The 17,063-nt window shown below is 39.3% G+C and overlaps 2 protein-coding genes across 4 annotated transcripts in view; one reads left to right on the top strand and one right to left on the bottom strand.

Moving 5' to 3' along the window:
• Positions 1-940: 940 nt before the first annotated feature.
• Positions 941-2,315, top strand: LOC128871597 (probable 39S ribosomal protein L45, mitochondrial). The gene is made up of 2 exons (XM_054113466.1): positions 941-1,107; positions 1,200-2,315. The coding sequence occupies exons 1-2, from the start codon at positions 1,063-1,065 to the stop codon at positions 2,232-2,234; spliced, it is 1,080 nt and encodes a 359-aa protein (XP_053969441.1). The 5' UTR covers positions 941-1,062; the 3' UTR covers positions 2,235-2,315.
• Positions 2,316-7,449: 5,134 nt separating this feature from the next.
• LOC128871598 (regulator of G-protein signaling loco) overlaps positions 7,450-17,063 on the bottom strand; it is a 91,919-nt gene continuing 82,305 nt past the window's right edge. For all 3 annotated transcript variants that reach the window (XM_054113467.1, XM_054113469.1, XM_054113468.1), the window contains 4 exons: positions 10,343-11,260; positions 9,260-10,261; positions 8,913-9,186; positions 7,450-8,801 (listed from right to left, as the gene is read on the bottom strand). In XM_054113467.1, coding sequence (XP_053969442.1) covers positions 7,981-8,801; positions 8,913-9,186; positions 9,260-10,261; positions 10,343-11,260 — 3,015 coding nt within the window. In that variant the 3' untranslated portion in view covers positions 7,450-7,980. The remainder of the gene's footprint in view (positions 8,802-8,912; positions 9,187-9,259; positions 10,262-10,342; positions 11,261-17,063) is intronic.

The raw sequence follows: 17,063 nt of genomic DNA on the forward strand, positions 1-17,063 counted from the left end.
AAATACAAGGAGAAGGAATATCTAATTTTATTACGCAATAGGCTGCTATTAATAAACAGTTGGAGGAAATCCATATGTGACGTTTACTGAGGTTGCAAAAAATTATGGCAGCAATGCGCGTGGGATATTCTATATTACATTTTATAATAAATAATAAGAATAATAATATTTAACAAAAGTTTTATTAGAATTATGTTTACAGACCCGTTTTCTTTGCCGGCATCCATTTCATTTAGTTTTTATTTTGATGTTTCTCCTTACATTCGTAATAATACTTACAGAGAACATTGATGAATAGAGAAGTCTCTCAGAGAACATTAACGTTCTCTGTACTTATTGATAACACAGAAAACACAGGGTTGCTGCCAAAAAGTTTCGTTATTATCTAGGATTATTTTATGGTCTAAGATTTTGGGAGATACATTTTTCATGAGAAATTGCACTTTTTAATTTTGAGTTAAGCGCGAAAAAGTAAACCATGTACTTATATGTGAACGTATTATAAGACAGGTAATTTGTGTAACTGTATCATATTTTATTATCTTAGCATTTGTGGTTCCGGAGAAAAGCGATTTGGAAATTTCGTTTTAAATCAGATGTGCCCCCTTTTTCCGATATATGTACATATATACAAGTTATGTATTCGGTTTTAGAGATATATTGTTGTTCACATTTGGGTTTACATATTATACACCACACGGGTATATGTAAAATCTCCGAATCGTACAGTGAGTATGAAATTTACTGAACTTTAATTGGAAATTTCTGAATTTGAATTGCAACTTTATTAAACTTACTGAAATTATAATGTAAATTCAAAAGTAGAATTCAAAACAACTCTCTGAAACCAAACTGAAAAAGGTACAAAGACAAATAAATCACTGGCTTCATTCGTTATTATCGAATGCACAGCACTAATCAAATAAGCTGATTTTGACGTTTCCCCATTCTTGCCTTTCGCACGGCAAATTTGACGGACTCCGTGAATTCTGATTAGGGTCGTTGTGTAAATTTTACATCGACTCATTTTTCCAGCATTTCTTACTGAAAATAGTCGTAAAAATGGAACTTGTAGCTTCAGCGCGTTGTGGCATTAAAATATTGCAGGTAAGTAACGGTTGTTGAAATCAAATCATGCGTTTAAACATTCTACCATAACCCTAATTCAATCACTTATAATTTTGTTTTTTTCCACAAAGCTCATGCAACCCCCAGCCATGCAAGCATTGCTGCAATTACAGGCACAACAATTGCGTCACCGCCAAACCAAACACTGGAATCCGAAATTTAAGAAGCTACGTTCACAAAAGTTTGTTAAGGTAGAATTACCTAACTTCCAAGAGAAACAAGGCGATTTGACGCAAGACGAAATACGTAGCCGCCTAAAGAAACGAGGTGTGCTGCCACCACGTCCCTGGCTAGAACGACCCTTCCATATTAGTTGCACCGGCGGTATTTTTGAACCTTATGTGCCGCCAGAAGGCGATGGCAAGAAGTCGATCATTTCCTCTACGGGTGCCAAACAAAAGTTTGAATTCCTTGAAAAGAAATCGAAAAGTTTTATGGCAGTACGCAAAATACGCGCGTATGAAGAAGAGTTCAGCACTGATGACTTTGCCAGTCAAGCCCAGGATATCTATGTTGCAGCGCACACACAAATGGCGGCGAAAAATAAACATCAGTTGCGTGAATACGTTACGGAACGCTGTTATCCCGAAATGATGCACAATGTGCGTGACAAGACCATCCACTGGCGTTTCTTGCAATCTTTGGAACCGCCACGCGTGGTACATGCACGCGTCACAGACATCATCAGCAAGGAAAATTTGTATGCGCAAGTTACTGTGCGATTTCACACACAACAAGTGTTAGCTATTTACGACCGGTTCGGACGTTTAATGCATGGCAGTGAAATCGTAGCTAAAGATGTATTAGAATACGTGGTATTTGAAAAACATATTTCTAATGAATATGGACAATGGCGTTTGCACGATAAAATCATACCTGATTGGTTGCCGCCCAAAGAACCAGCGCCTATTACGTATCAAGTGATTGAAGAGGCGGAAGAAGCTGTGGAATTACTAGCTGAGGGTGATACGAAATTAGAGCCCGGTGCGGAGCAGCCAACTCAAAAACAGCCGGCGCAAATTCAAGCGGAGTCCTCATCAGCGTCAGATATGAAAGCGGATAGCGAAAGCAAGGCAAAGCCGACGACGGCAAGTCCGTCCATTTGATTGTACTTTTTGTTGGCAGGTTTTAGAATCAAATTGTTAGATTATCGAACTATTAAATAAATGTTATCAAATAACTGGGAATTTTAACGAATTGATTTCAATTAGGTGTATAGAAATCTAACAAAATGAACGTTCGAATAAATCATTTGCCAACAAAAGGAAACCGAAAAAATCGATATACATTTGCATGCAAACATAGCATAACTTTAGGCGCTAACAATACACTTCATACATCACCAAACTTGCAATAAGGAATTTAGAGAAAAAATTTTCTAAGATATTGGCATAAAGTCAGACACTATAATTATTCTAATCTATATCACCACACTATTTGTACTTTTTTAAATTGGTTGTTCTCTAATGCTTCTAGAAATAACTGCGTAGATAATAAAATTACTGTTATACCAACAATTAAGAAAAAAAAAAAAAAAAATTTTTGTTAAGAATTACAATTCCATTGTTTAGAGCACAAATATTGTATCAATTATCTTTTTAAGTGCAAAAGCTGTTGTACGTAGTGAAAATATTAAAGTTAAATTTGTGGCCACAAGCAATAACCATTGCAATAAATATTATTTTATATACGTATATGCGATATAGAAGACAATATTAACCATATTAACCATTTATTTTTTTAATATGATATCCAGCATTTTAGACGTAAAGTTTTAAGCCGCCTCCGAATGGCCGATTGTTTTTATGCGGAGCTTTTCCAGAGAAACTCGTACATTTTTGCTATTGACTGCCGCTATTAGACAAAAAAAATTTCCTATTAATTGGTGTTTCGTGCCCTAGTAAATGGTAGTCACACACCAACCGATTCGGCTACGGCGGCAGCTTCAATTACTTGCAATTTAGCTATACTTGTCATATGCTGATATGGCCCCATAGAGCTCAGTATCTCACCGAACTTGCAAATTAGCACGAGCAGTGACAGAAATTCGCCAATCGCTTATAAAGCCAACAAACAACTCGTTCTTTTGCATTCCATACATTCCGTACACAGACAGAAATATCAGAATTACAATATCTCACTTCGACCGTAAACTCAGTATTGATTGAACGACACGCAACAAATAATAGCAGTGAAGTACTTTATCAGCAGTTTCCAGTGGCGGCGGGGTCCTTTAGACTTCAAATATATGTTAAGTGCAAAATACCATCAGGATTTGTAGACCCATAAAGACGGTGCAAACATCGATTTCTCTTAATTCTTGATTTCGCACGTAAACTTGGGCGCGTATGTAGAAGTTTAACATTTTTTATTTGCATACAATACAAATACTTTTATATATGTATCTATTATATTTTAAATTCTATATTTCTGCCCGAAGTTCTCCGTATTTACTCACATTTCCTAGTAATTTTTGAAGCAAATTTTTGGACCAAAGATCAAACAAAGGCAAATTATATACTTGTATATAGACCACCTTGATCAAAAAGTTCCCGAAATATATTCAGATAATTCAAAATTCAAGTTTATTTCTCAAAAGTGCTATTATCACCTTCAAAGAACTCCCCTTCCCTTCCAACGCATGTTGCGTGTTTGATCTAACTCTCGAAATATTTTTGAAACTTTTTTTGAGATATTCCATTACTTCTTTTCGGCTTTCAAAACGCATTCCTCGCAGTGGCTTTTTGCCCGACCAAACAGAATAAAATCACAGGGCGTCATATCAGATGAAATTCATGGCTGTTGCATGGCATTCGTTTCGTGCTTGATCAAAAATTCGGCGATAATGATGGCACTGTACGACGATTCGCTATCATGGTGCAAAATCTACGAGCTGATTCTCACAAATCCTCTTTTTTTTTGGAAAATTACTACACGTAAACGCCTCATTCGCATAAATATCAACTATCTGCCTTCTGGCAAAAATTCGTGCGTTGTACTCCACAAAACCATGAGCACCACTTTTTTTGCTCTTGGTTCATTTGGAGCTCTCCAAATTTTACTAGGAATGTTAATCACAGATGTGGCAACTAAAACACAAACGGAACTAAAATCAGTTGCTTTAGAACATCACCTGGTGGTTGTTCCGGGAACTTTTTGATCAGGTGGTATACATATGTTATATATTTTTTTTGATTGAAAAGTATGGCTCATTATCTAACAAAAACTATATAAATCTAAGTTCCAAACTTAAGACAAAAATTAGAAAAATTTCACATAACCCCTGCAGGACAAGGTTTTTTATATGAAGAAAATGCGTGACTTTTTGCTAGACTAGGGTGCCAAAATTCATAACCTAATCACAGAAGTAGATAAATATTATGCTGAAATTAAGAGAGAATAAATACTATTAAAAGCTAGTTTAAGATATGCCCTTTTATAGTCACATGAAAGACATTTTGTGGTAATTTTAGTAAAAAAATGCATCAAAATTTTACACCTTAATAAGAATTTTCTAAAGTATCGAGTATGCAGTTTTATAGCCCATTGAATTTTGATATAATAAAGTGCAAGTTTTAAGTGAATCAAAAATTGTTTTGATTTTTGACAAAAACAAACCATTTTTTTTGCTGCCGGTCTTGTGCATTTTCTCCATACAACGAATGCACGTCTATTTTATTTAGACTAAGATTTATTGGAAGTTTGCACTTCGACCTCATGGCTTTTTGTACCTTCTACTCATCACAGTACCTCATCAAGACCCAGTTATCTTATTAAACTTAAGATAGAGCTGGCTAGGACTGAGCGTATGTGCCTTTCTTCAGGCGGCAAATGACCGAGATGTCTCAACCTTCCCCGCCCGAAATTAGCCGGTTGCGATTGTGCGTACTTAACAGATTGAGTTGCTCGATACACACAAGGACCAGTGAGGACTTAAACTCACAGGATGACAAAAGCTTCAGGGCCACCTGACTGGCGCTCACATTTTTATTTACAAAAATCGCAAACAATTTACGAGAGAAACGTTTTTATTTTTGCAACTTCAAACTCGCCATTTATTGCACTAAAATTTAATAAGCTATAAAACTGCATATCAAAAATTCGTCTAAAAATTCTAATTGAAAACCGTGGAATTGTGTTGAAGTTTGTGGAGTTTTTCTAATTTTTGTATAAAATTTGAAAAATGTATTTACACTCTGCCAGAAAGTTACGGGGAATTGTTCAATAAAACGCAAAACAATTGTTTAATCATCAAAATTTATTTTGTCGCTTTCAAAATAGGCCCCATTCGAAGCAAAACACATACGCCGAAGATTATTCCAGTCATCAAAGCACCTTTTAAACGCGTTTGAAGAGACCTGCTTCAGCTCCTTCAGCGAATTCTTCTTAATGGTCTGTATCGACTCAATATCGACTTCTTTCCACAAATTGGGTCGTTTCCTCACCTGTTGTGATGCGCTGGGTAAACGTTCCGAATTTAGTTGCTCCAGCATGTCTTTAGCCACCTCCTTCCGATGAATTTTTTGAAAGAAATTCAAGTCTTTTGGAACGACTTTTCAGCCCTCTGCAAAAGTCTTATACCACCCGTAGACCCGTGCTTTTGTTAAAACACACTCGCCATAGGCTTTCTGCATTTTCAATGATTCGGCACACGAAAACCCGTTCAAAATACAAAATTTAAGACAAATTCTTTGTTCGAGATTTTTATTCTTAGTGAAAATGGCAGAGCATACCTACAGTTGACTGATATAATTAAATTCCAAAAACAAGCTAATTGACAGATCACGCTTAAACTCGGCGACAGGACAGTTGCACCAACATTCCAGCAAAAAAAATTTAGACATACATACATATATGTATCGCGCGCTTTTTAAGAGAACAATTCCCGATATTTTTTTGACAGAATGTATGAATCATTTTTATGTTTTAGACAATGAGCCATGCTTCTATATAAAAATAACGAAAATTAAAAAAAAAAATAGAGAAAACTTGTCAAAATTTCTCAAAATGTTGATGTGCTGTCGTTTTGACGCGGGCTGGTATGTGCGCTGCAACTTTCAATGCATTTATATTGTTCAATAAGTTTTGCGGTTCGCTAAGAAAAACACAATTTTATGGTTCGAAATACAATTCCTTATTCAGTATAAACTGCCTGAACATAAATATCCTTGATCCAACGAGATTCCAATTTATGAATCCCAACCCTGAAGTGAGAATCTGGAGGGGTTTAAAAATACGCTCCCATAGCTGTTATGCCCTCATTATTTGCTGAAAAACGCTTTCCACGCATGAATATTTTAACCCTGGAAATAGATGGAAGTAGCTAGAGGCCAAATCTAGTGAAAAGGGCGGATGCTTAGCCTTGTCAAAATGCTCTTGTGACAAAATAATTCCTGATTTCTGGGCCCGAACTTGTTTCGGAGCCGAAGATCCTGATTCACACCACACTTTAGGATTAAGGATTATGGTGATAGACCCAAGTCTCTTTCATAATGATGAATCGATCGACAAAATCCATTTTATCCTTTCGAAAATGCTTTAAATGTTGCTGAGAAAGTCGCATTCGAATGAGATTTTGTTCCATTGTTAGCGAATGCCACACCCATTGTGCACACAGCTCTCTGAAACCCAATGCTTCAGTCACAACATTGCTTACACTACCCAATAGGATGACTAGGACTTCTACCAAATATCTTTCACCCAGTAGACGATTTTCCAACGCGATATCCTGTATAGTTTTTACGATTTCTGATGTCGTTACTGTTTTTGGACGTCCTTGACGTGGATCGTTTTCAAGGCTTGTACGACGTCGTGTACGCTCAGCAACTCATCTTTCTACTGTACTGATTGATGGCGAAACGTCATGACGAAAAGTGTATAAACACTTTCAATATTCGTTCATAAATTCCCATTGCTTTTAAACCTTTCAAAAATAAAAATTCAATCTCTTGATTTTTTCAATTATAGAAAATACTGCGACATGTCAACTTCACAAACGTGCATATGAAGGATGTACCAAAAAAAAAAATTAGGCAACGCCCTCTCTTATCGAACAGCAAAACTTATTGAACAACCCAGTAAAGTAGCTTAGATTAGTTACCACCAACCCATACGACAAAGTAAACTCCAGTTAAGTTTCTAAGCTAAACTCCATCACTTTGCTTCGTTGATAAATGTAATGAAAAGTAAATCATGAATTTTTTTAAGATTCGAACAGATTCCCGGTTAAAATAAATAATAAAATATTTGTTTTTTTTAAACAAAGACATTTCTATGAACCCAACAACCCAAGCCTTCCCCAAATCTTATGAACGACGCAGATTTTAATATATAAAATAACTTTATTGCCTAAAATTTTGCTGTTTCCAAAATATATTTACAGTTACACATTTTTTTAATTGGTACTTACTTCTAACGCTTATTGCTATTGTTGGAAATATTTTTAAATACCCTTGCTTCTCAGTTGATTAAATACGAATAGACTAACTTCTAGTGAAACTTTCCATTTCGCTAACATTTCAGATATGTATGTATGTATGCATATATGTATGTATTACATGAATTTATAAATAAAAAATTTTAAAAATTGATAAATAAAATATTTACAAGTAAGCTGATAAAAGCATCATAAAATAATACCAATGAATTAAAAATGAATTATGCGAATAATGCATATTATTAAAAATCATAGGGTGTATAGTCGAGCGGTATTTTTAGTGTATATATGACTTAGGTATGCATGGGGCATATACGATTTTGGCTCTGGGGAGAATAGAAGTGGAACGTGGAAGCTAACTTATATCTCCTATACTCGCGCTACTTCTGATTTTTCATTTTTTCTCTCTCTCTGTCTTACACAAAGCTGCTACTCGGCTCCTCTAGGTATGCACAGCGTGCCGATGTCGGCTGCTCCGACGCAATGCTTAGATGAGTTTTGCGCGGCGCTATTTCATTTGAAGTGCAATATTTGCTGGCGGCATGCAGCAACATTGTAGCATCCTCCGCCATGGCTGTAGCGCCAGTAGACAAGCCAATTGTGGTGTAATTCTTAGGTGTAGCCATCGGCAACGAGGGCAAAGCCATTGAGGGAGTTGTGGGCGAAGTGGTTGTGGACGAGGTCGTCATACTCGCAGCAGCAGCAGCGCCCCAATTCGATGGTTTGATGGGCAAAACTTTTGGTTTGGGTGGCAACGGCGGTGGTCCTTTGCAGCTACCTGCCGTTGCTGCTGCTGCTGCTGCCAATGTTGCCGTTGCATATTCAGCCTCCAATGATGAATTAGAAGTATTCGTGGATTGCGATTGATGACCTTCAAGTGAGTTCGGTAGTGCTGGCGGCTCTTCTTCTGGCTTCACTGGTGATACAGGTGTGGTTGCTTTCAGTTTGTTAGTAATGGAAAGGCGTGGTGCGGGTTGTGGACGCTCTAGCTGCGGTGAAGGTAGCTCCTCAGTGGTTGCTAAGGTGGGGGTGATGCTGGTGTGTGCAGGTGTGGGATGCGTAGTAGCATTGTAGGATTTGCTGATCGAACTAAGATTAGCGCGCGCTTTGCGTAACTTTGAGGCGTTGAGATTTTCTTTGTTCTTTAGAAAATCGGGCAATTCAAAGTTGATCTCTGTGCCGCGTTGGTCTTCCAAACGTGCAAGTTGGGCTCGTTTTAGGCCTTCGAGTAGTTCATCTGTGGAATGGGAGAGAAAAATCGATGTTATTGAAATCGTGAATGATGAAAGTTGAAATATGTTAGAAAATCTACCAAGAATACCTATAAAGAACTGTTGATCACACTCACCTTGATTTTCAGCTACTCGCTCCGGCATTTGTAGTTTAACGCCTGCTTTTAGCTTAGCAATAATTGGTTTCTTTACATCCAATGTTGTGGCGGACGCTATTGGTGCGGACAATTGCCCATTACTAGCTGTTGTATGGCTGCTTTGGTTTGTCTCCTCGGAATGTTGACTACTTGTCGAGCGCTTCTTCAGTTTCAGTTTGAGGCCAGCGATGTTGGTGTCACGTCGACGAATGCGCTCGAAAATCGATGAAGTTTCCGAAGCGCAGTCTTCGGACTAAACAGTAAATAAAAGTAAATGCGTGAGTAAATACAATAAAAGGAAAACAGCACTTTGCAAGCGGACTCACCTTAAGCGAAGCGAGATCATTGGCCTTGCTGTTAACTGCTGCCAATGGCTTTTCCGCGCTGGCCGCCTCCACTTTGACCTGCATCAGTTCAGTGAACACTTTGTTGGTGATCTCATCCAAAGCGCTCTGTGTTGGATGAGATGAGAGCGAGGCCACAGCAAGTCCATTACCATTCGTATTACGCACAATGCCGCCATTTACCTGTTTTACTGTGCACGGAAAGGAGACGCTCTTCACCGAAGCCGATGGCTTTGCGACTTTTGCTGCACAACCATTGCCGTTTTGATAGTCGCCGCTAAGCAATAATGGCGGTGGCTTCAACCATACAGCCTGCAGACGCTGTCCATCGGCGTGCGTCACAGTCAGTGAAAGATCGACGGGCTCCTGCGTTTCGCGCAGCACCACTTGTACCGCCTCAATGTCGTAGTTGTATTTATGTAGAATGGGACGTACTACTTCGTGCAACTGCTTCTTGGGTTTGCTCTTCACCGATATCACTTTGCGATCGGGCAAATCCATCTTGAAGGCGACGCGCTGCTCGATGAGCACATCTTTGCCAATGAGCGTTTGTGACGAACTTTGCATATCTATGGATTTGGTGGTGCCTTTGGCCACCACATCGTAATATTGATAGGTGAGGCCACGTTTCTCTAGCAAACGCTCTACGAGCTGGCCTACTGTTTCGTTTGGACGCGCTTGCACCATTGTTGTTGACGCGTCACTCAAGATTACGCGACACGTGCCCGGCAGTATGGATGCGCCTGTCAGGCCATCGAAAGACGAGAGTGAGGAGCGTGAGCTGTGTATATCGCTTTGAGAATTCTGTGTGGGTGCCACTTTGAGCGAATGGCTGGAGAGTAGAGCCAACTTATTATTTGAAGTTTTACTGTCAGCGCAGCCATCGGCGGGTTCTCGTGGCGCTTTGTTGCTGCTCGTTTTACGATGCCAAGGCAGTAGGCTTTTGCGGCAGCGGTCCTCTGCATTGCTGGCGGACTTCTTCAGCTGCAGAAAAAGAAGAAAACAAAAAAACAATAAATAAATCAATAAACCTTGGGCAATGCCATTGCAGCTCAGCGTACTTACCTTCGACACAACACTGCTCACTGTGACTGCTTGATGCGCCGACGTTCTTAGCAACTCATCTAAATCTTCCGCTTTATAAGGCAACTGCTGACGCTTTTCCTCTGCCTCTAGGCAACTTTTGTACATATCAGAACGTATGAAGCGTTGGTAGCTGTCGAATTTCATCAAATTGAAAATTTGCTTCTGCGCTGGCGCAAAGAGATCTGTGTCTGCGCTCTCCAGCTTCTCTTGCGTCAGATTGCGTGCCTGCGAATCGACATTTACCGGCTCCAAAGCGCCATTTGCCAGATGCTTCGAGAAGATGGTCATTGCTTGCGTCGCACGCTCCACGCTGCTCTCCAGTGCACGAAAGCGTTCGCATGCAGTCCAAAAGTAGATATTCTCCGCTGAGAATTCTTTTTTCAGAAACTCGGCGAAAGTATGCATACCAGCGGGATCCTCCAGCAGCCGTTCAAAAGCTGTACCCCAGGCAGCCACGCCTGTAACACCATTATCTGTGGCGGACACGTTTGTGGTCTTCAGCTGTGGCACCTTTAGCTGACCAGTGCAGCTGCCGCCATTATTTGCGGCGTTCGTCGACGTTTGTGGGGCTGCTATGGCTACCCCTGTATTGGCATTTCGTGCGGCAACCAAAGCTGCCGCTGCCGTAGCTATCTGATGTTGGCTACGCGCTTGCTTGAGCTCATCATGGTAACCGCCATGATGCATGGACTTGATGTATACATCATTGTCGGACGCTGTCATTGATGAGGCACGACGCACTAGTGGACTGAGATGCTGATGCTGGCCGGATTGCTGCTGCAATTGCAGTTGATGTTGCTGGTGGTGGTGGGCGTGTTTGTCGGTGCGTGGCGTGCGAAAGGACGATTGACCCCAAGCACGACGGAATGGTGAGGCATTTGCGGGAAGATTTGGATTCTGGAAAATATGAGAAGAGAAAATAGTATTCATTTACCATTAACAGTATCGTAGATATAACTAATAGACAAGTGTTTGCGGTATTTTTTTGCTCGATCTTCTGCTGCGATTAATTGCGACTATAGAAATATAATAAAAAATAAAAAAAGAAAGGATGACCGTAATTGAAACCTATCGAACACCTCTACACGTTCACTGTATCAACAGAACAGAGATGAGGTTTCCACAATCTTAAAAGCACAGTGGGCCATTCTTGTCAAACAGCTGAGAATGGCGAACCGTGTAGACATTTCTATTTAGTAAGGTTTGGCAAGTCATCATAAATCGTTTAACGCCAGAATACCACTTACAAATTGTGGAAATTTATTTTGAAAAAAAAAAAAAATGTATCTGCTCGCGAAGTTCATAGAGCATCATCATCGATCTCTATTGCTTTCGAAATTAGGCAATGAATGCTCCCGGTGATGTGGCAGCCGAAGTTATCCTCACAATTTTGCTTCAGATGGCCAAACCGGCCATCCTTGAGGGCCCATGACATCTCTCCCTCGTAGCTGCTAATCATCTCGTTCACTGTGCTCTGATGTTTATATGCGAAACCATTAAAACCAGGTTATTATTTAGTTGACTTACTATACACAAATATATAAAATGCTTCAGTCACGCATACATATGCAAATATGTATGTATGTTCTTTACTTCTTCCTCTTCTGGTCTTCAATCTTACTTAATCTCACTACATTGCACCATTGCCGCCGACCAAGAAATAAGATAAACTCTTGAACTTTGAGTGGACGTGATTCAATGACGGTGACAACTGGAAATCTTGTGAAGAAAAACAAGCAGCAAAATCGAAGTACAATGGAAAAGAAAACATGTGCTAATCACAGAAAATTATATTAAAATAGTTAAAACGAGAGCAAATTGCGTAGTAATGCACACACACACATACATACACATACGCAACTGCCGCACTGCCGTTAAAAGCAAAAATCAGAGAGAGATGTCGTTAGTGTCGTTTTGTCAGGTGATCGAATTGGCGCGTCAATTATCTAGAAAACTGACCCACCTCAGTATTTTGTATTTTTGAATTATGTCACTTTTTTCGAAAGCCATCGATATGTACCCTACAGAAAAAATCTGACTGGCTACTTCTCATGTCGCGAGCTGCCTTCAAAGTTTAATAGTAAGGGTTTTCGGGGATCTGGTTAGTTTGGCGGCTCGATAAAATTCAGCTCAGTAAAATCTTCCAACTGCGAACCTAATTTTTTCTTTGCTTATTGATTTGTTAAATGAAGCTGATTAAAATTTAGCCATTGATTTTTATATTGCGAAACCTGTCAAACTTGGAGGTGCGTTACTGTGCAGTCGGGAGTTTACAAAAAGAAAATATACGAAGTGTCAATGCCTTTTCCGCAATGGTATAAGCGCGAGCTATATTTGTATTCCCTGCGCCATATTAAACAGCACAATGGTGGAATTAAGAAGATGTGACTATCAGATCTCGTCCATAACAGCGGCGTTCAGAAGTGACCTAAAATCTAATATCGTCCTATGGAATTCTCTCCTCATCCGAAATGAGTAGTAGAAAGTGATCAGAGGAATTTTCCCTGCAGCTCTCATTGAAAGAAGCTTATAAATATAAGGTCAGATTACTGCATCATTTTTCAAGACAGAATCTAGGCACTTGACATGGCGACACATTTGATATGCTTGGCAGACTTCGCTCTCTCAAAAAGGTAGGCAGTTAGATCAAACGTCTTAAAAGGCATACAAACCCCAGGGATTTGCTTGATTTCAGCACTTCAGCAGAAGGTTACAGCAGCTGCTTGCAGCAGCTGGATTTTACATTTATTGAAATTTTATTATTAATGAGCTACAAAACTGCATACCCATAATTATTTTAAAAATTCTGACTATAAATTTTGGTGGGTTTTTAAGATTTTGTACAATAATAAGAACTTGCCACAATGTCGATGTGCTTTTTTTGTGACCACTACTGTACCGTATTATATGCCAGTATGATAGTGAAAAATGTGTGTGTCGTTTACTAAAATTATGGTAAAAATAAGTGTAAAACCTTTTAATATACAACAGATTTTGAAAGTCTCCAGAAACAGCGGCGTGACCCATTTGCCATCAGCGCATCATCGACACCACAACAAATGGTTCTACAAATCAAAGCATCTGTAGCAAAAAAAAAATAAAAAAAAAAAAACGAAACAGAAGACAATAAAAATAACGCCAACACACTTCCAACAAGAATATTGATGCAATCGATGTAGAAGAGGAAAATAATGATGGCAAAGTATTTATTGGACAATGATTGAAAAAATAGGCGGCACTGATGACTGCACAATACAGCACCACACCCAGCAACAAAACCACAGCCGTTACAGACATCAAGTGGATGGGAGTGGAGTAACCGTGAATGTGGCATGCAACATGTAGCGTGCAACAAGTGTTTTCCTCAGTGAAGCAATTCGCCATAGTTAAGATTGAGCAAAATTGGTGCAGTTGTAAGTGTGCATGTATTTGTGTTCGCAAAGATGATTCTGTTGCTTTGCCTGATTATTTGAAAGTGTATTTGCGGCATTGTTCGAAATACCGAACCGCATTTTGGCTATGAAGATTAATGATATTTTCCTAATACCCGATTTCTAATTTTCCTTTCATTCCTTGTAACGAGCATCGCGTGAAAAGATAATTGAATCCAATTAAAAAAAATGTAAACGAAGAATGAAGTAAATACAATTTCCAAATACTTCATGGAAGTTTCGCTGCTTTTTATTTTTGGTCACTTGAGTGAGAAGTATGTTGCTGTCGGTCGGCAGGCAGTCAGGCCGATCGGTAGCGGAAAAAGCTCTTATGTATGATATATTTTGACCTGCGGGGTGCAAATTTTCCCGATTTGTTTGGAAAATAGTAGTGTACACTGTAACCAAAATGTATTCTTCGGCTACCAACAGTTTGTCGAGAGCAGGAAAACGAAAGGTTACAAGGGGCGGTGTAATTTTATTTTATGAAATGACTTTCATGGTGCAGAAATACATATTTATATACACAGGCGTGGTCAGTATAATAGCACTGTGACAGTTTGCAAAGTTTTGATTATTTATTTATAAAATAAAAAAATAAAAAAAATGTTTTTTCAAAAAAAAAAAAAAATAATTTAAGTTACTTATTATTACAGCCTGCGACAGTTTGCAAAGTTTTGATTATTTATGAAAAAAAAAAATTGTTTTCAAGCTCCCTATAAAAAATAATTTAAATTACTTGCTATTTTTTAAATAAAGCAAGGGATTAATTTTTTTGACATTTTGAAAGGGAAATCAAAAGGGAATACTAAATATCTGTGGGGTACAGTGCACTAGACAGGGCTAGTTTACTGGAACGGCAGCCCTTGATCGGGAAAAACGCTCGTCATTACGGTAAGATAGAACCGGCTGCCATGTGAACGAAGAAGGTGGTAAGGGTCTCCCGATGAATGTCATTTAGTCTTAGTCTGTACACTGTCCGGTCCAGTAGTTGTAATTGTATTTTGTCCAGGATCCCGTCAGTGTATTTCAAGAGATGTCTCCTGACGTGCCGGGGAGATGGCTCACGCTCAAGCAAATGCATTCAGGGGTGGTACCTGCGGTAGTGACAAAAGGAAAAACTGCTTGCTGAGCATTTTGTTGTGCTCCTTAACAGGAAGCATTGATGCCTCATTGTGTATTTGTTGCAGAGGGATTTCAAAAGACATCCCGTGGCCGTCCTGCTAGCAGTATTTTGCACAGCGAATCACTGTCCCAAGTACTGCGGGCAAGCGATTTTGGACCTTAGTAGCAATAGCGGTTGTATGCGCAGAAAAGGTGAGCAAACCTTCCTTAAAACCTTCCTAAACTCCTGCCCCCCAAAAGCTGTTATCGGAATCCAATCACCACTTATTGCATATGAAGAGTTCAGCTTCCTGGTGAGGCTCGCGTAATTTTGGCCCAATTGCGTTCTAGATATTATAGTAGGTTCAACTCCTACCTATCCAGAATCGATCTCGACATACCCAATATATGTCCAGCATCCGCACGACACTAACCACATTTCCACATGCCCCATCAAACCCACTCATCTAACACACCTGTCCCTCTCGACCCAACCTGCGGAAGCAGCACGCTTTCTGTGTGTACAGTTGAGTTAGATGAAGACGATAGGTGACTACATCACACAGACACGGTTTAGTAAGCTGCTGCTACAACAACAATATGTGTCTTATTCTTTTTTGACTATAAAACAAATTTAGCATCAAGAGAAAGCAAATTCTTGAGCCATCCTAATCTATATATGTATTTATACATACATATTATGAGTTCAAAAATATTTACAAAAAATTCCATAAGCTTCCGGTTATGAAAATTTCAGCATCTTTCCATAGACTGACATTGACGATTACGTTGCCAAGTGCGGCCCACTTCAGACATTTGTACAAAAGAAAGAAAACTCTCTTCTTCAACTGAGAGTACTGCCCTCAAGTCAATTAATGGGTAAATAAACGATTTTTAAGTGTTTGTACTACATCTTCTATATTGTTCATATTTATCTTTTGAATATTTGAACACAAAGTGGATGAAAAGCTATTCAAAACAGGTCAAACTCGCTGAAATCCACAGCTTTAGCGTACTCAAGTCGCCATTCGCACTCGTCGCTGACGCTACAAGCGACAGCACAACAAGACAACAAGGCGTGTCATAGACTGCCAGACTGTCAGACTGACTGACTAATATACGAGCTTATTGCTGCATTTGAACCAATTGTCTGTCCATATACATTTAGTACATTTGTTTGTTTGGCATGACTGAACGGCTGACTGGCTTTGTAAGCCGAGCGCAATGAGCTGAGCGTCAAGTGCGCGCTGAAGGAAAGTGAACACAATTGAGGTCATACAATATTTATGCGCTAAAATATCAGAAAATATAAGTACAAGTGTGTGTGTCTGTGTGTATGTATTAGAGTAACTGCAGTAATAACAGCAATAACACAGCAACAAGACGATGATGATCATGACGATTGTATATGCGAACCACCAAGAGCGGTGGTGCGATGAAAGGGTGTGAAGGAGGCAAAGTAGACACAGCTAAGAGCTAGAAATGCAGAAGTGGCATTTTGAGTCCATATGAAAAATGTATGAAAGTCGAGCTTAATTGAAAAAAATTTTGAAGAAAAGAAAAATTGAGCACAGGTCGCATAGAACCAACAATAGTCAAAAGTAGTGGTAAAATTTTAGTCTGGTTGTTGAGTACAGCCGAGTAGCAGACACACGATTTGAGGTACTGTTGGAGAATAGAGCGGCGTATTGAGTGGAGGCAGGCGATGGGTGTGTTTGTGAAAACGCGACTGACGACAGGCGGCAACATTGCAAATGAGGCAGGGGCGAAAATGAACTGAAAAAGAGCAATGGAACAACTACATACCAAATGACTACAGTAATTGCAACAATTGTTTGTCGCATTGACAACACACAAATTGTTGTCATCACCATTATATTTTAGTTGTTGCTAACAATGGCACACCAGTATTGTTGTAAACGTTTTGCAGCAATGCTATAATTGTCAAACAATGCCACATGAACAACAGACGACAAATAATGACAAGCAGAAATGCAAATATGTACATGCATCTGCATATATGTATATGTATATATGTGGATGTCAGTCCAGGCGTGTGTAGGTGCACGCCGGCAAGTGGTTGGAGTGTCGGAAATCAGCAATTTGCCACAAACATGCGGACAAAAAATAAGCGTAGGCGTAGCCCCAAAGTGATGGCGAGGAAG

The sequence above is a fragment of the Anastrepha ludens genome, chromosome 2, assembly GCF_028408465.1.
Source record: "Anastrepha ludens isolate Willacy chromosome 2, idAnaLude1.1, whole genome shotgun sequence".
Lineage (NCBI taxonomy): Eukaryota > Metazoa > Arthropoda > Insecta > Diptera > Tephritidae > Anastrepha > Anastrepha ludens.